The sequence below is a fragment of the Stegodyphus dumicola genome, chromosome X2, assembly GCF_044657685.1.
Source record: "Stegodyphus dumicola isolate Sdum_Otavi_A_Nest chromosome X2, ASM4465768v1".
In the NCBI taxonomy this organism is placed as follows: Eukaryota; Metazoa; Arthropoda; class Arachnida; order Araneae; family Eresidae; genus Stegodyphus; species Stegodyphus dumicola.
In genome coordinates this window covers 169,812,655-169,836,433 of record NC_140781.1, presented here as the reverse complement: position 1 = coordinate 169,836,433, position 23,779 = coordinate 169,812,655, and the positions used below count along the sequence as shown (strand labels likewise).

Sequence of the window (23,779 nt, the reverse complement as noted above, 5' to 3'; positions counted from 1 at the left end):
AGGACCCAATTCTATCCTGTAATTACTTACATTCCTGTTTTTACCACACAAACCAAGAAAATAGGCATGGAAGGGATGTAAAGAATACTTTGCTTAGGACCTCAGATACTTCTGTAGGGTTCTACCTAAACTGCAGAAAATCGAAATGAAAACTTCATAATTCCTTCAAGAATAAAATCAGCAAAAGTTTGTACAATACTCTAAAACTCAGAAATTAAGATAGGCCTTATTATGTGTTTAAATTGCACAAAACATTTCTACGTATGTAAACGATCACACTCAGATACAGTATAGGAAATACAAGTAAAATATGTTATTATTTAAATAAAACACAGCTGAAGTCAAAATAAAGAACACAGCTTCTTCGAGTTTATTAATCAATCCCAGTCCTTGCAATTTTATTCATTTTTGGCGAAGTATAAATGACTTAATATAATGAGGAACCCAACCGATATCTAAAGCGATGGAATTTCAGACATACGAATTCCAATTATCTGCGACCCTGGATAAAACGGATCTTTTCTTTCTCATTTCTATGGTCTGTAAAATTCAGCTAGTTGTTATATCATTTAAAAGTTTATAACTTTTTCATTGTTTTAAATATTGCAAAATGATGATTTAACAGAGTACATAATTTTAAGCATGTCAAAGGGTATCTAATATTTCTCAATTCAAAATAATGAATCGACAATTAAAAGAGCAAGATATCGAAATATTCTAAAATAAATAAAGCTACAAGTCTTATACTATAAGCACAGTTTATTTATTTACACTGGAAGCCGATGATGTACAATTTGATTTACAAAATTCAAACTGACGCTTATTTTTGGTTCGTCTTCTAACAGTCAGAATCCTGCTTTCCTCTTGCTGCCAGTTCCAAAAATATTATATTTTCAAACAAATCGTAAGAAAGAGGGGTAAAGTAAAGTACGTTTTCGCAACAAAGAAGTTATTTAATTTATACTGATGAATGTGTATGGCATTTGTGATAGGCTGGCTGACACCGTTAAGAAATAAGAAAATAATACGTCGATAACCCCTACCTCTCGTTAGGGTAAAAGCAATTATGTACTAAATGCAGAGCTTCTACTACTAAATACTAAAGTACTAAATGCAGAGCTTCTTCTTACTACTTGAGATATGTATTTTATTTTACTAAAAAAAATTTCTTTGCTTAATTTTAACACAGTACACAAATTCAAAATTATGTTTAATTAAAGTTGATTTCACCGTTTTCAATTATTTGAAATAGAAAATTTTCAGTTTAAGCAAATAAATGCAATTTCATACTTTGCAAGAAAACGTTTGTGAATGTGTTTCGTAATTTGTTTTACGAAAATAAATATATTTAACTATGTAATATTTTTTTGCAATAAAACTGGATAAACAAAAAAAAAAAAAATTCTCTTATGATTTATTTTACTAAAATAGATATATTAAATTTTTCTAACTGAGTAAGTAATCTCGATTGCAATAAAACACGATAAAAGAATAAAAGTTCTCTCACGTAAGTAAATAAGTGCTTAGTCTATGAAAAGTCAACTCAATTAACCGTTTTTTTCGAACTCAATTAACCGAATTAACGGGATATCCAGGCAGATCAAGTTCGCGTGGATTTTTGGAATTCTAATGTTGCAATGTAAAGCTTTTGTAGTTCCTCTAAGCAATTATAATCCTTAGTCGTTCTTTTTTTTATCGGTTTTTCCTCTTCATTTTTATCGCCTTTTCTAGAAATAAGCAAATCTTAGGGGAAAAAAAAAGAAAAAAGAATATGAAGCTACGCTACTGCTACAAAAATGCAGTGATTATTTCTTATCGATTGGTAGTCGATACGCATTTACATGGAAACTTGTGGTGGCCGATTTCATTTTCAGCGATTACTCTTTTGGTAAGTGAATTTTAAGATAGATTTATTTTAGTTAAAAAAAGTTATAGGCGAGAACGTTTATTAAAAATTGGTTTCCTTCCAGAATCTGAATTTAAGTATTATTTGCTGTGCATAGTTACCTTGTATGCAAGAGGTGCATAGTTACCTTGTATGTAAGAGGTGATCAAAACATTTCTTTGTAGTTGACGCAAAATATTACTTTATAGGAGCTTGTCAGGTTTACACTATTTTTAAGTAACTGCCACTAAACTTTTAGGCAATTATGCCACTGATCAGTCAGTTTGAAGATGTTAAACTGGTGCACGCATATCACGTGATGCAAAAAGTGTCTGTTTTATGACTTCGTTCACTGGAAATATTGCCTTTGCAGGAACGGAAAAATGAGGGTGAAAAATACCGCACAACCAGAAATCTGGATTTTAAGTAAAAGATTTCCCATTCAGAGACGTCCAGTTCTGTTTCATTGCACTGGCAACATCAGAATGAGGACTGACACGGGGTAAGATGACAGCTTTAAAAAGGGACGTTGAGTCTTACTTATCGTAATCGCCCCAAGTACATCGCGTTACCGTTATATGATGCACAGAAACGCAGTTTTTCCTCCTTGCACAGCCAAATAAAAAATGGTAAAATTTCTTTGGCAAATTTAGATGCATTTGGGTAGCTATGATGCTGTTAATATGTGCACAACACGTTTCTCTCACATATATTTTCTAAATGACATGAATATACCTAATTAGTTGCACGGCTCGATCATGGCTTTTAAATTGGTTCTTACTTCAACAGTCAAAGTTAGCATTATTCCCGTGGATGTTGCACTATCAAACACGACATTTAGATCCCCATTCGAAAAGGCTACAGGTTAGCAACATTGTAGTTTGTATCGTTTCTTGTAGGCACTACTGTGGTTTAATATTTTTGGAGATTTTAATTCCTTTGGATTTCTTTCAGGAGTTTATTTTTCAGTTGGTTGAAATAGTTGTCTTGGCGATACTGGAATCAAAAACTGGAATTAAAACGTCGGCTGGTATTTAAACTCCAAACTAGAATTCCGAACTTTATAGTAGTAAATCGAGCCGACAAAGGTCATCGAGCTATTTCTGTTGCACGGATCCTCTTTATTGGGTTAATATCATTATGATCTTCTGATGAGGTCTAAGAAATAATTGACGTCCACCAGCACATTACATAAAAAGCATCTTACCCTGTAAGCTTGGAATTCATCGGAAGAACGTGCTGTCCTTCTTCAAGCATTTGATATCTTTTGTTGCCAGGCATTAATCTTTTAAGTCACTTTTATTCAGGCTTGTGTTTTCTTTCATAAGCAAGCATTCATATCTAAATGGGGTGAGGGGTTACATCACGGTAATCTTGAATTTTAATATTCTTTCTTTGAACTCATGATAGAGAATCCAAAATTATGCAGTTCTTGAATCACAATTATTTAGGTCTTATAAGTACTTAACTCACTACAATTCCTTTCAAATAATAATAATAATAATGTTTATAACCTTCAATCATTCCGAGTTTTTTTATCATGTTCGTCTATGGATAAATACTGCTAAGTCCAAAAACAGTTAACCAGAACTCTATGCCAAGCTGCAATAAGCAGCGCCTAAACTTCGATGGAGTTCTAACTAATCTATAATGCTCACATTTTTCGAATTTCAGAACAAATTAAACCGTTTTCATTTACGCTAAATTAGCAAGCTTTAGTTCAATCAACTCGCTCACTAAATTTTTATCCTCAAAGCGGTAACTGTAAGGCACCATAAAATCGTAATAGACAGCAGTATAAAAGAGAAAGTAATCAGAAATCGAATGTTGCATTTAGAGCTCTTCTTCTTCGTCTTTTATACAGGCAGGACTCACAGAAGCCAAAGCAGATTTTAATTAATTATAACTGGTTATTTAAAATTAAAATAAGGTTATACAAGCATTATTTGCTAATCATAATATATTTTTTCTTTCCAACTGTGGAATTAGCTTACTTATGTCTGAAAAACTGTAAACTAATAAAGTGCAGGAGAATAAGCTTCCTCTGAAAATTGTAAGAAATTGTCCATACTTTTGAAGAAAATTCTTTATTTTCTCTTTCCATTAAAATTTATAAATTTTATTTTAATTAGAAATTGTATCCTCCAAAAAGTGTCTTTTATAGCTTTCATTAGAGATCGTTGTTAAATCGCGATCAACTGCGTGTTCATTTTTCAGTTGCTTTTCTCATTATTATTCCACATCAGTAACAGCTGGCCTGCTGGAAATAAGTCAGCTGACGACTTTAGCTAGTTCTTCTTCCCATAATTTTCTTTTTTCTTCCATTACTTGATGCTCCAATTCACTATACAAAAATGAAAATTTATTATGCATTGGTGTTTGAAAAAAGACTGTATAACAATATCTAAAAGAAATATTGAAATAGTGCAAAAAATGAAATATATATATATATATATTATGTAATATTCTTGTCCAGTATTCGATATGACATAGAGTATTCAGACTAAAAGCACCATTCAACTGTTAACGCTATGGCATTGTATAAATTGTTGAATAAATTAACTTCAGAACATGTTAATTGACCAAATTTATTCAGTTCAATATTTCGTGAGGTTTTTAAATTTTTTATATTATTTTCTTCTTTGTTTAATTTGTGAATTTCTTTTATTTAAATAACCTGCTTTTATTTAAATACTACCGTCCTCAGTAATTTCAAGCTTTTGGCACGAAACCAGCTTAAAACTCGCGACGAAAACTTTCAAAATTTTAATCTTAGCTAGAACTGAATAGAATGCATGTAGCTTACTAACATACACTTCCGTTCAAAAGTGGATGCCTTCAAATAAAGAATTCTGAATGTTAAAACCACCACACGATGTGTATTGCAGAAGCAACAAGCAAAATTTAAAATGCAGAGGTTGTAGTTATTATATTATAAGGTATCTTCTTCCAGCATGCCTTTACGGTGTAACTGTAGCACATTCGGCGCGTATTCGAGAGGTTCAGGGTTCGAGTCCCGGCGAAAGCATTGCAGATTTTTCACATTTCCTGACATCGAAAATTCCTGAATGACTATGTAAGTGGGTGCCCGAACTAAAAGGTGATGCACAATAATTCGTCACCGGCAGGATTTGGCGATTAGATCCTCTAATCCCCAGTCGTCGTTTAAAAAGTTATAATAAAAAGGGGGAGAATGTGAGGTATTTTCTCTCTCTTTCTAGCACGCTTCGTAATGTAACTGTAGCAAACTCGGCACGTATTCGAGAGGTCCCGGCAAGGGCACTACACATTTTTCCCACCTCCTGCTTCAAAATAAACTAATGGCTCTACAGTACAAATAATATATATTTGATAGCAGTTGAATCGCAATTGAAATAATCTAAAATAAATCAAAGCAAATTTTAAATACCTTTCGCGGTTATAAACTATGAATTCATTCTGTATTGAGCCGAGGCATATCTGCATTGCTTCTTCATCCTAAAAAAAATAATATATATATATATATATATATATATATATATATATACACACATAGCTGAATGGGAATTTCAAAGAATAAATCTTAATGGGAAAGAACATTGTAGGTAATCATATTGTTCTGATTTTTTAACTGAATCTGACAGAAATTTAAAAACAGCTAAATTTTGAAACAGCTATCTCGTCCAGTAGTATTAGTTACTATTTAACATTTAAATGTATGTTATTCGTTAGACGAAGAGCTTAAAATTAATTTCATAATAGTTTAATATTATTCAGTGGTTTTATGATTTTGCACGTATTATGAAAATGTATTTTGTAATTAATTGTCTAATAATACTTTTAAATAACGTATTTGATTACTTATTTTTGTTGACCAAAACAAAGAAATCCCACAAGTAGCTCTAAGAACGAGCTGAAGAGGATATGAATAATACCAATAAATCACGAGAGCTCATAATAGTTGCCTTTCTATGCCCATTATTGCTAGAAGGCAATATACTCAGTATTGCTCTCAGACTGGCTTAGTTTTGCAAAAGTACTTCTATTACTCATTGCTCTGATACTGAGTTAGCTTCAGAGTTTCAAATTCCTGCCTAGCCTCTTTGAAAATCCAGATAGGAAATCAACGTCTTTTAACTAGAAACAATAAACCTGCGACACATTTATTGCTCCTACTTCTTCATTAAAATATAATAATAGAAACAGCGAATATTGACCAAACAGTACTCACTTTGCTTATCTGGCTTGTTAGGATACTTTTAGTCTTGTTTCGTTTCGATAGTCTCTTTTTCTTTTTATGAAGAGGTTTGGATTCAATAATCATTTCTTCGAGTTCAAAGGTTGGATCGCAGTTAAGTTGATCTTTCTAAGGAAGAATATTTAATATTATACACATATACACATACGCAAATATATATATATATATATAATTTCGAAATAAAAAATGTGTATCTTCCTTCAGATTTTACTTTCAAACTTCTGAGTTTGCTTTAGAAGGTTTCGTTCTACATAGCTACTTATATATATACAAATGCACATAAATACACATAATTCCTGTCTCATTGTTTATTCATGATTAAACAGCATTACGGATTTATAGTTTAAGCGTTGTTGAATAGTACATGATTAAATTTTTAAATATAAAATACTTTCAGTAGACAATAGCAAGTACCGATAATTAAAATTAAGAATGCAATTTAAGAAGTTAATTAAATTATTAATTAAGAAATGTTTTCGTTTTACTTCCTTATGTGAAGCAAAGGAAGTACTGTAATCGCGAAAACTTTCGCGCATCATATTTAAACGAAAATATTTATTTTGACCACTCTCGAATACACTTAAACGATGTTTTTGAGTAACATCTGTACGTACGGACAGAATAAAACACTATTGTTTCCAATACGGACTGTAAAATGAATTCAGATTTCTTCGGTGACGTCTGTACCTACTTCTGTATTCATCTCTCATAACTCAAAAACTAGCAGTCGTAGAATGCTGGAATTTTGCGTATGGGACTGCTATAATATCTAGCTGTACACCTCCTGTTTTCGTTGCAATTGGCCGAACCAAACGTATCCGGCTGAATGAGTTCGGTTTTTTATACTTATAGCTTAGGAAATTGTACATTTTTTCCCTTTAAAAGTGATTGAATTATGCTGTTCTTATTTTCTGATTAAGCGTTTCATACCTTTAGTTAATCTGCATGCAGTAGTTGTAGAATTATTAATAATTTAAAAGTTTAGGTGGCAGTAGAACTAAAGACACTCCAATTGCTTACATTTGAAACTATTAGTACAGAAGTGAATTAAGTCAGTTGTTGCACCAACTTCAGTGTTGTTTTGCCCAGTGAGATCAAACGTTAACTTTCAGTTTTGAGCTGCAACTTCTGTTTTCCTACCCCCCTAGCCGAATCGCTTGCTTTTGCGCAGAAACCTCTAATTTTAATTGTAATTTTTTTTTAACTGTATTAATGTTTTAGGTTTTTCTGTATATTACAGGTTTTACTAAAGATGTTTTGAGTGTCTATGTATTTTTGCCTTGTAGCGAAGTGAGAAATGAACTGAATTAATCAAAATGTCTCTCAAATGAAATTCAAGGAAATCAGTTTAAATGAAGAGCTGCAAAAACGTGTGTATAGTTCAATAGCCCGTACAAGGAAGTCATGAGGTGCCCACATCAAATATTTTGATTATTATTATATCAAATTATTTTCAATTTGTGACTGAAAGAGAAGCGTGCCAGTGTAAAATGGTTTCCATCTAATATAACTGTGCATAACTCGAACCAAAATTTAGAAAGGTAAGTAATTTAAATATGTTAGCTAACTTGCAAAGTCACAGTTTTTAGATCATTTCATTCATATCATTTTAGAGCATTTCATTCAGTTCATAATTTTTTAGTCATTTAGAGAATTTCATTTCATTGTAGAATCCTTCAAATTTATTTGCAAGTTAGTGTACGGAATGATTTCTGAAATATGCATGAGAAACATCTGATTGAGCAATTTGGGCTGATATTTTGGAGTGGCACTGATGATTTAGTAGATTGCGAATTAACACGTGGACCAGTGGGGACATGTAATGGAGTGATAAATAAAAATTGAACGAAGACACGTGAGTGATTCTTTATTCTGAACAGAACTGAAAGTCTATAAAATCAGTATTGTTGTGTAAATGTTGTTGTGACTAATCTCACTTTTCTGACCTAATCAGAACATGTGTAGAGACATTAGGTTGTTTTGGGAGCAAAAGAGATGAAAAATGAGCAATGCCCATGCCGGGATCGAACCACGGACCTCTCGAATACGCGTCGATCGTGCTGACCACTACGTTACGAAGTCATGCTAAGGAGGCGGGAGAAATTCCTTATATACTCCCCCTTTTAAAAGGCGACTGGGGATTAGGGGACCCAATCGCCAAATCCTGGTGGTGGAGAATCATCATCCACCACCCTTTTAGTTCGGGCGCCAATGTAAAGACATTAGGTTATTTTGCAGCAGGAAAGATGAAAAATGAGCAATGCCCTCTCCGGGATTCGAACCATGGACCTCTCGAATACGCGTCGAGCGTGCTGACCACTACACAACGAAGGCGAGAGAAAAATCTTATATATGTTCACACATTTTATCGATCTAACGAGCGCAAGAGTGCGTTTGTCATTATTATGAACCTTGAGCACCATATAGGTGACAATATGACTTTGCGTAGCTCAGTGCAATTTTGAAGAACAGCAGCCCTGGAAACGGGTCCAATTCTTTCACCTCTCTTCCAAACTATCATCAACCCACTATAAACTAACAGGCTGGTCGTCTATTTAAGTGTCTCCTATTCTGCACAGACACTATATGTTTACAAACATCCATACCTTCTCCCGACTGAGTTCCGGCCCGACGGTACGGCACTCAGTGCCATATAAAATAAGTATAAATAAGCAGGTGACCTAAAACAATCAATCCGAGTATTTTCACTTTACTCTTCTGTCATCGTAAATGCCAGCCAATGTAAAAAGTTTTAATCTGAAGTAATTCTTTTACGTTAAATGATTGCTATTAAAATCTATATAAATGCCTGATATTGAAGAGAAAAAAAGCTGCAAACGTTAAAAGACGTTATGACAGCCATGAAAAATGCAGTTATACCATTTATTTATGAGAAGCTTTCTTTTTAGCTAATCAAAGGTTATAAAATATGCTAAGCGTGTTTTCTATGTTTTAGGGGAATTGGGTCAAACGAGTTTAAAATTTTAATTGTTTGGAGCACCGGTAGAGGAAAATTATGAAGTTATGATTTAGCTTTGAAAGTTCCATTGTGAAGAAGGCATACTTTTGCAATATCAGTCACATGTGATGTACAAGTAAATACTAACGATCCAGTAAAGCCGCCGATGAAAACACATTCTGCAAATTTTACACCCAAATCTGTTTCATCAGTTCGTTTTAAATGTTATTTTCTGTATCCCATTAAATATAACATTTACAGTAAATGAAATTAAAGCACTGATTCTTAACTTTCGTCTTTAAGATGATACAATCAGAGAATCAGAAATCTCATGTATTGTTTGTATTCGGATGAAATTAAAATAAAACTCATCATTTATCTTATTAAACGAAACTTTCCAGTCACATTTAACAGAGTAGTTCTTCTTCTATATAATTTTACTTTTATTATTACTCCTCAGACATATCCAAACACTTCAGTATTTCAAGTGAAATTTCTAAACTTAATACAAATGCGGAGTTATTTTTTATCAGAAAACATCATTATATATAAGCAAATGATATTTGTTGATTTTATTATCGATTTCCTTTCTTACAACTTATATTATCCCATTTAACCAACACCAAAAAAAAAAAAAAAAGGGGGGGGAAATGATTTCAAGATAGTATACATGTTATGAATGGCGGGGAAATACTGATTTAGAAGATCTAGAATCATCATTATTCGGTCTACTCTTATCAAGCGTTAAGAAAAATCTTGAATTACGAGCCAAATGCCCTTGGTAATGAAAGCTACTCAACTGTATGAAATTATTGCCGACCTTCGATTGGTCACACGCAAAGCAACTTTTGATTTGACTATGATAAATCTTAAGAATTCTTCAGACTGTCTGATGTCAAGAAATAAATTCCTTGGCTGAAAATAGATAAGAAAAAATAGTTTTATTTCTAAATTAATTTAGTTATATCTTCGAAATTGTCACCTTAAAATCGCGTTTATTACTTATTATATAAAAAAACATATTTATATAAAAATAAATATTTTCTGAACAAACAAAATATCAGAAGATTTGTTCACAAATCGAATAATGAAATATAAAAATTGCTTGACAAATGAAAGCTTTGTTAAATGAAAGGACATGTCTAATATTCGTTGGGTTCTATAAGATTACCGGATTCATTATTTTGACAATTTTTCCTTTTTCTTTCAGTGGCAAAGAGAAAAGGTATGTCAATTAGATACATAATAAGTGATTATTAAAAGGCAGCAGAGAAGTTATTCGTATCATCATTTGTCCTTAGATATATAAAATAGTTCATTATTACTGTTTTCAAAATTTAAACTCACTGCTGACGGCACTTGGAATTAATGATATATAGTTTACATGTTTCTGAATTTTTGCAGAGCTTTAAGGATTATTTTTTGGCCACTATTATATAATTAACTCAAATTTCAAACTAAAAGCATTAGATTCGTTTCGAGAGAAACCTGGTCTTTCGTCATCACTTGCTATAAGACATACACAAAAACAAAATGTGAAAATGGGGAAAGTGATTCATAACGCCATCTGCTGAGAGAAGAGAAGAACAAGGTCAAAAAATTGTTACAAGAGAAGCTTGATCTATCGTTTCCACAACAATATTTTCCCTCATGTATCGTTCATCATACGTGCCTTAGTGGTGTAAATGGAAGCACGGCTGACTGGCACTCCGACGGTTCGGAGCTCAAATCCCGGAGAGGGCACTGTTCATTTTTCATCCTTCCTGCTCCAAAATTTTCCAATGACTCTACAAAGTATGGATTAATTATTTGCATAACTTTTCTGTGAACTGTAAATCTAGCAACACAGTATTATAGTAACGCTTGGTACGTGGCCTTCAGCTTGGAGCCCACGTTATTAGTGTCATTTACAAATGCCAAATCATCAAAAGTTATAATACATTTGTTCACATTATTTTCTTTAGTTTATTGCTATTAATTTTCAATGGTTTCATGGTTAGTTTTCCCTTTGGATCTAATACAAGAAATATGGAAGAAAAAAGGAAAAGAAGATAAAAAAGAACAATAGATGTTTAAGCCTGACTTACAAAGCTCAGAATTTAAAATGTTTTTCTGTGCCCTAAGTGGAAGATACATAGACTTAAGTCTGGGAATATAGTTTCAGTTGAGGCAAAATTCAGCTAAGATGCCAAGGAAACATACCCCTTTTCGTTAAAAATATTATTTTTAAGTGGTGTTCTCAAGTGAAAAGAAATAAATGTTATTTTTCCATAATATGTATAATGTGTAAACAGTTCCTTGGATTAATCATTTACCCGCCCACGTCGTTTTTCCTTTCGGCCTCGCTTCCGAAAAACTATAGATTGTGGTTTCACTATATGATTTAATAAATTAAATTCTGGATAACAATGAATTAACTATTTCAAGAATTATGTGAAATGTTGCTTTTTCATTATTTAAGAAGTCGAGAATATAATTAAAAGTAGAAATTAATTATCGTAAAACAATTTACAGCTCCTTTCAGCTTTCCTGGACATTTTTTGCACAGACACTAATTTTTTGAAACAATTAAAAGTCTTATAATTTTGAACTGTTTAATTTGGAGTTTATACTACTTACATGCATTCATACTATATAGTTTAGATATAGTTTTAAATTAATCTAAAGTTTTAAATTTAATTTTAAATTAATGCAAAATGAATTTTGTTGGAATCAACCACTTGGGACTGCCCTAGTACTGTACGCATGCCAATGATGAAGTTGCTACCCGATTTCCATGAGATATTCCTGGTTTGACAGGGCCACATGAGGCATGGCATTGTAGGGATGGACCATTACGATGTGACTTATTTGGTCGGGACCTTTCTGGCGACTTGATTTAATGTTGCCCGAAGCTACATAATTTCATCGAAATATGACGCAGCACTCACGTTCACTCCTCGATCCTGGACATCTTCTAGCAACATGAAAAATGTATCATAGAAAACTACTGCTGTAATGAACATTCCTGTAATATGATAGCCATTTTCACACTGCCCTCATACGTCATCAACGATGTGTAGTGCTGCTCACTCATTCAACAGGAAGTGTGAAATTGTTGTTACCTGGTAACATGTTCTGATACGTTGATACGAATGTGTTTATATTGGGATTCTACTGCCTAAGTAGTACTTCCTAGTAACCTCAGATAATTCCTCAATGGTTCTTCACAAAGCCTTATATCTCATCACATAAGAATTCTCTGAATAAAATTCTCCAAGCGCATGGACGTGAAGGTAATACGTTCTGCAACCTTATGCAATATATTCACTGATTTTCCGTTATAAAAACACCGGGTTTTAGAAATTTATTTTATATTTTTCACTCAGAATTGATATAAATATTGAATATAATCAGCTACACAGTTTGTACCCGAAATGTAATCAATCAGCAATCAAGTACACAGTAATCAGGTAATCAGTACCCGAAATGTAATCAAGTACACAGTTTTAGTTTTTTATACTGTTATCAGAGAATAGGACAAAAACGCAAAATATTTTAAATGCTGCACAGACACACGATGCGTTTGGTTAACTTTTATAGAACAGCATTATTATGAGGAATCTTTATTATGATGATACAAATTTTCACTTTGTTATCTACTTACGTTTTAATGAAAAGCAGCTTCTGAAAACTTAGCTCTTTTTACTTTTTTTGAAACTAAGTTAATGCCACACTTTATGAAATTAAACTGTATATAGAACTTACACTTGGTATGAAATGTGGTTTTATCTGACGGTTGTACACGGCCGAAATATCCACAGATTCCATGTAGCTATGCTTCTTTATTTCTTTGATCGAAGATATTCTGGTTTTGGGATCCAAGCTTAGTAACTGAAAGTAGAAATAACACATTCAAACCGGAAAGCTCTTTTACTTCATAAATGTGTAATAAGAACGTATGCTTTAATAATTTAAGAGTGCAATAATTTAAAAAAAACCTAAGCTATGTTCTAATAGAGTATTGAAGATCACACATTTATATACCATGGAGGCAAGATCAGAATTAAAAACTCTTTTTCCCGCCCAATTGAAGTACTGCTTTGCGAGTTGTACAGCACAAAGAGTGTCTTTATTTTTATACTTATATTCACTACATGTTACGTGTGCCGTTTGTCGCCTTGGACTGTATGATAATTAACGGTAATTGCTAGCCCGAAACGAAGAGTGTATGTTCGACTCTCGTGTAAGAGTTTTGAATCCGCATATGAATTTCTCGGCCTTCTCGCTATGTAATATGGCAATAACCCCTGTGATGCACCCTGAGAAATGCTGCCAGTGATGAGAGAGAGAAATGTTTGTTTCAGGATAAAAAGCTAGCCTATCAGCTACGAATAAATCTGACATGAAATTAGTATATTATTAATAATTATTAAACAAATTCTCTCGGAAATAAAGCAGGTCATCTATGGAGGCCTATGAGAAGAATGCTACATCCCTCGATGTTTTTAAAAAGATATTTAAAAGATTAAAATGCATGAAACTGACGAAATTTATATCTATAACAAACTGCATCAAAAGAAAAGAAACCCTATAAAAAGGGTGTAGAGACATTAGGTATTTTTTGGGGAGCAGGCAAGATGAAAAACGAGCAATCGCCTTCGCCGGGAATCGAACCACGGACCTCTGGAATACCGGCCCAGCGTGCATAACCACTACACCAGGAAGGCACGCTAGGAAGAGGGGAGAAATATCTTATAAGGGATTAACGTTAAGAATATTTTGATCAGATACTAGAGGACTTAGATAACTGGCTAATTAATAAAGCCAAAGCAAACGAAGGCTACCTAAAATAAAATAGTCTTCGTGACAGACTTTCGTTGGGAAATTTGCTCTTATTTACGTTACGCACTATAAACGGTAGATAACTCTCAAATGCTGACTTTAATTACTTTAAGCTAAGAGTTAGCACTTTGTACTGTGTCTGTGTAACCCACAGGAAAATCATAAACATTTTTAGGCGGCCAGCTCATTCCGCTAGATATAACAGCTTACCTAAAATTAACTGTATTCAGTTATCATAGCCATTCGGTCGCTAAATGAGGATATATGCTTTTCAAATTGAGAGAAAGCCTAAATGATATATTTCTATTAAAATATTTTGTTATGAAAGTATTTATACAATGGAAATATCATTAAATTCCAACCGACCATAATGCCGAATGCTAAAGCCAAATATCTCTAGTAGTTTATCCGAGATTATGTTCACAGCAAATAAAGGATATGGATGAACTGGGTTTTTGTGCTGTTCCTCGTGTTTAACATAAACATTAGCCATTCATTGTCTTATGTATATTTTTTGTATAATTTTAATTTAATGATGCTTGTATTCAGAAACATCTATCAACTCTAAAATTTGTAACTTGATGCCTAAATATAAATATAAAATTGTGCGGGTTAAAATATTTGTTATTTTGCACACATACTGATTTATGAAACACAGTTTTTTACTCTAAATTAGAAAAATGCATGTAAGTTTCATTGTTTCTATGCACTGAAAAGACAAATTATTATACGCACAATTAAATACCCCCCCCCATACTCTCTGCGTGGGTAATAGCAACAGTACGCTTTTCATTCAGTTTTTCTGTACTGAAAAGACAAATCATTATTCGTACAGTTAAATACTGTCCCCTCTCTCTTTTACGAGGATAACAACAGCGGTACAATTTAGTAAAGATTAGATGAGGTGCGGAAAGCGAGAAAGAGTACTGTCGGCCAGCAATCCTGCAGTTTCCATTGTAAATACATCACAGAGCATTATAGTTAGTCCAGAGAGAGAAGATACTGTTACAGCTCGTCTTACAGATACGCGAGAGGAGTATCTGGGACTTTTGGAAGTCAGGTCAGTATTCAGCCTTACTGCTACACTGCTTCTGTGGAATATGTGACCATGTGGGGTGGCCCATTATCAGTTTGAAAGAGCGCATCGTGTTATGGGAACAACAAGCGTATGAAGCGTATGATCAGCCAGGAGGTTGAATAGCCCAAGCTCGTAAAGGTTCTATCCAGCGTGATGAAGAGAGCCAATAAGAACCATGTAAAAATGCTCGATACATTTTCACCGGCGACACCGGTCTGTCTGATACGAGGTAAGAAGTGCTTCGTGCAGTTTACGCCACACACGAACTATGCCACCAAACTGCAGCAGCTTGAATCTTGATTCATCGGCCCAGATGACACTTTCTACGTTCGTCCACCTTTCAGTGGCAATACGATTTGGCAATTTGTAGCCACAGCAATCCGGCCCTCCAGTAGCTGAAAGGTAAAAATTGCTGCACATTGGCCGCGTCACATGCATTCGATTCCAGGTGAAATGGCTGCTGCATGGTCGTTATCGGGTTTTTGGCATGTTAGCATGGATACGAGCAAGTTTTACTTAGAAATTCCTCCATAAAGGCATCCATTCCTTTAGACAGATAGCTTTCGCGTGCTTTACCATAATCAAATAAACCAAACAAAACTACAGCAACTGATATTTTACCGTCAGCGGTGGAAACCGAGTTGGCCGTCGGAGGTTTTAACCATGAAGGTAAAAAGAAACTGGAGTTGCTACAAGCAACGCTTCCCTATACGACTGGATGAAGCCTCTCCTCTAATAATTTTTCCTGCTCCGCCCGTTTTTGTTGACCACTCAGACTGGTATTTACGTGTAATTAATTGTTTGCGTTTTCACCGTTTAAAAGCCATAATAAAACTGCAAATAAATCCCTCTTTGTAAGAAAATGAAAAAATTTTGCCATGCTATTAAAATGCTTTTTAAACTTATTCTAATTAAATTTAGAAGCATTATCAACTTGCAACAAGCATAAAATAGGCTATTAATAAATATCTCTAAAGAGGTATGGTAGGCATGGGAATATAATTTCGAAGCAATTAGTTCTACTTTACTTAAACAAAGATAGATAAGATGTTACGCATTATGTGTAATTTCTTGTGTTTTATTTCACTTGCTATAGCAGTTCCCGTTTTGAGATATATTTCAGTCGTCCAGAAGTAGTTAATACATAAAAACTTATGCTACTAGTATTTTTTCTTTTTAAGTCTAAATTCTCCCCAATTGGACGAATTAACAGAATATTTTTAAAGTGCAAACAATGCGTTAAAAATCTCTTCATAGACAAGACAAGCTTTCATGAGTCATTAATATCCAGAAGCAAATTATAAATTTTATAGCCTTTCTATTCCGCAAATGACTCACCTGTTGAATAAGATTTGCAAATCTCCGGTCAACGTGCTTGGGAAAGTGCAAGCATGTGTTATGCATTAAACCGTGAATTTCTTCCATGCTCGTTGAAGAATGAACGTCGTACGGCCTCTGAAATGAGGAAGATTAGAAATTTTATAATTTTTGCTATGGTTCAAAGCAAAATGCTTTTAGTACTTTCATCAAAGAACTAAAGATTCTGAAAATTTCAATTATTGGTTGTTTAATTACAGCTTATTAATAATGAATACTGATTAGAATTTTTTATCATTATTTATATCAAACAAGAACTTTTTCCATGCTGTTACAGTATATAACTTAAATAAGTAAATATTTTAGGCCTACATTTTAAATTTCCGACTTAAATAAGAAAGCAAAAAAGTTTTGTTGACATACATACAGTTTTCTTCAAGGTCAATATATCTTTTGAAAATTTTTTAAGTGTCTGTGTTATTTGTTTTACAACTGCAGAATTTGATAGTTTTACATTTGAATTTCTCGCCATAAATGCCATTTGAGTTCTCGCAATGAATGCTGGCTGATATATGTATCAGGTATGATGTCTGTTTGTATCTATTTTAGTTTAAAATGAAAAGTCTCTGTAGTACTTCTAATACATAGCGATAACTCGCTTAAAGTCTTATTGAGGTTTGGTGACAAGTTACAATAGAGAAAGACCAAATATCTTACATCGTAATACATTTAATTAAAGAAATACACACTAATAAAATTTTAATGTGGACTTGAAAGAAAAAAAGACAGTAAGATATTGTTTCTTGTTGCTGGATGACATCAATCAAAACTATCCATCTTCTTATAGTCAAAATATCTTGAGATATCTTTCATTGAAAGTTCTGGGAGCAGTATACAAATATTGCTAAAAACAGTTGCATCTTAAACCTTCTGAAAGAAATATCTAAATACCTATTGTGTCAGAAAAGTATTAATGCAGAAGCGTGGGTTTCAATGAACAACTTCCTGAATTGGAATTTTTACTGTAAAGAATTCATCTTAAATTTCATATTTCGTATTGTTTTACTCAAGGATGCCATGTGATCGAAATTGCCTTAGTCTGAAAATTTACCTTATCTGATTCAATTCATAAATTGAAAACCGTACGTCTACAAGCAAGAAGTATACAGTCAAAAGTCGTTAATTCCGACACCCATAATACGGAATGATCTATAATCCGGACCTCAAAGCTACAAACTTTCTGCGCATGCGTCGCGTTGACACATGCGCATAGGCGTTTACGCGTGCTCGGAAGACCTTTACGGCTGCGCATATGCGTGTGCGCATGCGCGTTTAATGTATAACGGACGGTATAAGCTAAGCTAAAATTATCTAATTCAGTTAATATTGCAGATTGCGTTGTTCCTTAATCTTCGAATTGGATCCGGCTTATTATTTTTTGCAGACTGTTAGAGCAATTTTATAAAAGTAAACTTGAACTTTCGATTATGTCAAATAGAATTTCCGATATATATTTACTAATATGTAAAAGCAAAAGTATGTTTCGAAGTCCATTAAACAGAAAGTGGAATTGCTGCAAAAAATGGATAAAGGCATATCCTTTGATTATCTAATCATTCCGAAATATGTTTATCAATTTCACGCTGCTCTGCGGGGGGAGGAAAACGACGCGGCGCGCAATGAGTTGGAACTTGATCTGTCAGCACTATCCTTATCTTCAGGGCAGATGTTTATATTTTATTTGGCTTATAATTCCTTACTAAATGTAGTATTTCATCTCGATGTATTCCGTCTTTGATATGATTTAAATCAAGTTCCTCGTCATTATAATTCGCTTCCGATAGTGAAGAAAGTGACGCAGGGTTATTGAAAACGAAAAAATTTCGATCGACAAATTAGTCGGTATTCTCGACACAGCAATTATAGGACTTGAATAGCGGAACTTTGTAACTAAAGAAGAAATTATGCTGTTTAATAGAATTAAAGAGAAAGTATTATCACATGAAACGAAGCAACTTAAACAAATTACATTGAAAGAAATGTTTAATAAAGTAAACAAATAAATATTAAGCTTTTTCTTTTTGTAAATTTTGATGCCCTTTAGATCATAATTGTTCTTTATTTCATAAATCACGGTTTCATATTTTTATATTTATAATTTCTGCATGCCATCTTACCAGATTTAAACTGATGATCTATAATGCGGAAAAATTGATAATCCGGAATCGCCGAAGTCCCGACGAGTTCGGATTAGCGACTTTTGACTGTATAAGGTATTTTCTCCTCTTTTCCGCATACTTTCGTGTTGTAATTCGAAGCATACTCGACGCGTATTGAAAAGGTCCAGGGTTAGAGTCCCGGCGAGGGCGCTGCACATTTTTCCCGTCTCCTACTTCAAAATAACTTAATGATTCTACAAATGGCGCCCGAACTAAAAAGTGGTGACGATAATTCGATCCATTGGGGCAGTTAGCATATCCGCCAGGTAGCCCCGCTGACGTAATTAACTTGGTCCACATAACACACTTTGTCGCATATTGTGCTCAAGACGAGTGCTGGGAATGAAAACAAATGCTGGACGAGTCAGTGGTGCAGTGATGGAAGAAGGGTGTAATGTGGGTGAGGAGATTAATTTCAGTTTCACATTTACAGAGTTATAGAAAGATGTTAATAGTTATAATACAGGTATAACTGAGTTATAGTCAGCTGAATAGTACATTAATTATTAATATGAGCACTTAACAGAATGACTGATAAAATGTAAAAATAATACATAAAATAAGGCAACATGCATTATTCAAGGTTGACGATTCAAGGAAATAAGTATAAACAGAAAAAGGACAGAAAAAAGTAACTTAAAATAAAATAAATTAACCACAAATACAGAACATACGGGGCTGCGCTGGTGACAAGGATGGCAGCTGAAAATTATTCCAGCCTGCCTGAGATATTACGTGCAATATTAGCACAGTCGCATATACGTTTCAATGCATAGCGATTTATCGAAGTAGCTTCGGCCCATGCATGGACATGATCCGCTACTAGCTGCCTAGAAGATGATGTTTTGCACTCTCTCTGCAAGCGAACACATAGTGGTCCGGATCTCCTGCCATCCCGCATGATCACTGGTCATTTTCACGCTGTCTGAAGCGATAAAAGTAAGTCATGAAGGGACTATGCACTGTTAGAAACTGGGTAAAATGAGGCGAGCCTCTTCTTAGAAGCCGACTGACTTTGGGGAAAAATCTGTAAACTCTTTTGCCAGTAGTCTCTGTCTCCCACAGATATTGCCAACGCTTCAATAATTCTCTCTCGATCTCGGCTTTTAAGAATGAGCCCGGAAAAGGCACATCAAGTGTACGAACGTGGGGTTCACATGCTGCTCTTTTGGGTCTTGCATCTGCAGTTTCATTACGCAGTATTCCGATGTGGGCAGGCACCCACTGAAGTTTGGGCCTATAGTATTTTGGTGTATTTATTAAAAGTTTTCTATGGCCCTGACGAGTGGATTTTTACTGCATATGTCTTACAGTGTCTTGGATTGCCTGAAGGCTAGAGGCTGAGTCTGAATAAATATTGGACTAATTATTTTCCAATGCATAGACAAGTGCAGCTTTTAATGAAATCAGTTCAGCCTGAAAAACTGAGTTATGGTGCCTGAGCTTTCTTTTCCAGGTCTTCAAGATCTGGTTTCCATGTAGAACACAATATCCGCTACCGGTGCCACATTCTCCTTTGGACCCATCGGTGTAGCTTGCAGTAGCTTTGAACCACGAAAATGACTTACAGTTAATCGAAATACTGTATTCGGCCGGGTGACACGGTGGCTCTAGAATGCTTTGCTCATAGTCAGTATATGTACCTAAGTCTTATCCCACAAACTTGTTGTCTCTTTGAGTCGGAGCATACGCACTATTGCACTCTCGCGCTGGGCTGAGTTACAGAAGCGGCAGTCCTGAAATGACACTTAGTGCATTAGTAGGCGAGGTTTTGTATCCTTGGCAAATGCTTACGAATGGTCTTTGTGCTGAGGCGTAGCAGATCCTCCATTTTAGTAATAACCGTTATGCCTTACATGGAGGCCCCATACAGTGCAATACACTCAGCAACTATTGAGTACCACATCTTAAGCATCTGCGAAAAAACTTCCCATGTTGGTGCTGCTGTTCTGAGCATGGAATGAAATATCCTGTGAAGCCATCCCTTGATCTCCTTTAAATGTGGCATCCAAGTGAGAGTGTCGTCAATTATAACCACAAGGTATGTCAGGTTTCTAACCATTCTAATATTTTTGCCATGAAAAATTGATGCACATGGTTCTTCGATGGCGTTTACCTTAGCAAATAAGCATACCTTGGGTTTTTTTAATTGGCAATTATTAACTTATGGTCATTGGCCCATTTGGCCATCTTGTCCATTGTTTTTTAGGCACTAGTCTCATACGCGTTGCGGCTGTGACCTTTGGTTACCAGCAAAAAGTCATCAGCATAAGCCAGTATTTCCGTGTGAAGATCTGTGTTAAAGAGATTCAGCGCTGTGTCGGATACAAGATTCCAGAGAGGACCCATACAGGATCCTTGAGAACAGCCTCTATTGATTGAACGTGAGTGCACACCTGAATGATTAAGTCGGTTGTTAAGGTTAAAAATTAGGTCAAATAGGATCTTAGGGCAACCCATGTCCTGCAATCTCTTGAGTACGTCGGGTCTCCACAACGAATCGAAGACGTCCTGTATGTCCACAGAGATAATGAGACTGTGCTGGTTATTTCTTCTGTTATTTACTGTCATTTTTCGTAAGTGTTACAGCACGTGATCCACTGATCTGCCCAGGGATGAAACCTTATTGCTTTTCACTTACACTTTGTCCACTTATTGTATTCGGCCGGGTGCAATAAGGATACAGTGTTCAAGTCTTTGAAAGACGACTCTCTCTAGTATTTTACCCAAGGCAGGCAGGAGGCAAATGGGTTGATAAGACGTCGGTACATTAGGGTCTTTTGTCGCTTTCAGGAAGAGCACCACTTCACGTGCCGGCTGGAAATGTCTGTTGCGCCAACACGCAGTTATGTGGGCGTACAGTAACACCAGATGCGTAATGTTAATGGCTTGCAGAATGCCATTATCTGCTCCATCAGGCCCTGGGGCCTTTATTGATGTTTAATGCTTTAACAATGTCGCCCACTTCTTTGGAGGTTGACAGCGGTTCTATATCTGTTTTCTTGGTTTTGTAATATTGCTCAACACTGCTCTGATATTTCTTTGTGCTGGATTATCTGTGTCTGTGTTATCAGATCTGAAGATATTGTCCAGAATGTGGGCGACTACGTCTGTGCTAGTTGCTGCTCCGAAGCTTATTGTGGCCGTAAGATTAGAAGGTATAAACATCTTATGTCCGATACAGTAGACAGTTCCCAAATTATTCGCAGTGTTCCTGCAGTACTCTTTCCAGGATGAAAACTTCGCTTTTTCAATCTGTGTTTTGTAAGTAGCTCTGTGCTTCCTAAAAATTAGCGAGTGTGTATCTCTTTCAATGGAATTCTTGCATGCTTGCTTCTACGCCTTAGGGCACGGACTTTGCTTAGTTCTGCAGTCAGCGTGGAGTTCCACCAAGGGGTGCATTTCGGGGTAGCATAAGTTTTTCTTTTCAAGACGTTTTCACACACTATGAACAGTGTTTGAATAAGACGTTCATGCATTGCGTCGATGTCTTCTCCACTACTGCAGCTGTTACATTGTGCGATGAGACTTTCAATATGGGGTGACAGCGCATTTTAAAATTTATTGAGGTTTATGTACTTCGTTTTGCAATCTGTACATAAGACCCTTCCAGCTGTACAGTAACTGTGTAATCTCCTTTATACATTTGCATTAGCAGGAGCGTAAATGGATCATTGCAGGTGATGACTGCTTGATTGCCTTACTGATTGGTAAGTTTTAATGTTGCTGAATCCCGTGATCCTGTTGTTTCTGGAATGATACTTTTGTAGTGCAGCTAGATCTACGTTATTTTCTAGAATGGCATGTGCTGCATGAACAGTTGCAGCTTGGAAGCGCTGCAAGTCGCCTTGAAGGACTGCAAAACCATGCACTGTTCTTGAATATGCTAAAACCTGCTGTTCAACTACCACTGCTGTACTGTTTTCATTCTGAGCAATTCCGCCTTGTAGTCTTGAGATTGTCTTGCACTTGCCGGGTGTGCGGTGTCGAAGTTAGTCCCTTTGGATTTATTATGAGTTGCACAATTGACGCAGTGTGTAATCTTTGCTTTGCAGTTATCCTGGCTACAAACTTGTCCACAGTTATCGCAGGTCAATGCCGCTTTACAGGTGTCCCAGTCGCTGATAGGTAAAACACCTCACATCTTTTAAATATTTTCTGAAAGCACAAGAGCTAAATCCTATGAGAATGCTATTATGGTCCTTAATATCCTCGTACATATTCTGCTGTAGGTCGACGCTCCATGCGCATGAGCCAAAAACATTTGCCCTTTCCAGAAACTATGCTTAAAACCAGTTGTGGTCATAACATCGAGAATCTCAAGAATTACAAAAAATATGAAGGATTTTTATTTTTGTTTAACTAGCCAGAACCCGTATTTTTTAAATGTAGGGTTATCAGGTTCAATGTTCCTTCTAACCTTCTTCGGGAACATACAAGGACCTGACTAGGAACAGAGAGCTTACTAAAGCTATGTTCACTAATTGTAGTAAGTAGACAGGATACAGACGAAGGGTATACAAAAACCTTTATTTTTCTCTATATACAATAACTTCCGTACTTCGGAATACAATGACCCGCCACTCGGGGTCTAACGTAAAAGTAAAAAAATAAAACTAAACTCTAATTTAACTTTAGAATAATACACGTGGAAGATTGGCCTTATAATAACAGGAAGCGTATGTAGCACAGAGACTGTGAACACTACAATACGTTTAATTTATCAAGAGGATTAAAACCTCTGGCCTGGAAGGCAAATAGCAACTGCGTAACTTCTAAGGTAAGCGGCCTGCTTCGAACTCACTGCTTCCTCCCTTTCGCTTGGCAAAAAGGCCACACTTAAATACTTGGCGTTCGCCAGACAAACTTTGCATAAAAACCTTCACGCTTATAATTCTGGCCGGAAGTAGAAAATAAGAAGTGATAGTAAAGATTTAAAATAAAATAAACGTTAGTAAAACTTAAGATCCTTACATACTTCCCGCCAGAGTTAATTAGTTTGAAACTGAGGTCTAAAACGACCTTGTTGAAAACTTTTAGCTCTAGAATCTAACGCGAGGCCAACCTTTTACAACCATAACTTAGCTAGAAACTAGAAATTTAAAAGAAAGAAATTTGTTACAATAGCAGCTCCCAGGATATACAACAATCTTTTTTTCATCTGTACTGCATCTAACCAGGAGCTTTTATTCAATTCTGGTTGCTTCCAGAGATCTGGAAGGAAAACTAGTTTAATGAAATGTTACACAATGACATGGCA

At 35.1% G+C, this 23,779-nt stretch overlaps 1 protein-coding gene across 2 annotated transcripts in view; it reads right to left on the bottom strand.

The window, feature by feature from the left end:
* Positions 1–739: 739 nt before the first annotated feature.
* LOC118185706 (serine/threonine-protein kinase 32B) overlaps positions 740–23,779 on the bottom strand; it is a 72,483-nt gene continuing 49,443 nt past the window's right edge. For both annotated transcript variants that reach the window (XM_035355599.2, XM_035355601.2), the window contains 5 exons: positions 16,322–16,438; positions 12,829–12,954; positions 6,096–6,230; positions 5,295–5,362; positions 740–4,229 (listed from right to left, as the gene is read on the bottom strand). In XM_035355599.2, coding sequence (XP_035211490.1) covers positions 4,157–4,229; positions 5,295–5,362; positions 6,096–6,230; positions 12,829–12,954; positions 16,322–16,438 — 519 coding nt within the window. In that variant the 3' untranslated portion in view covers positions 740–4,156. The remainder of the gene's footprint in view (positions 4,230–5,294; positions 5,363–6,095; positions 6,231–12,828; positions 12,955–16,321; positions 16,439–23,779) is intronic.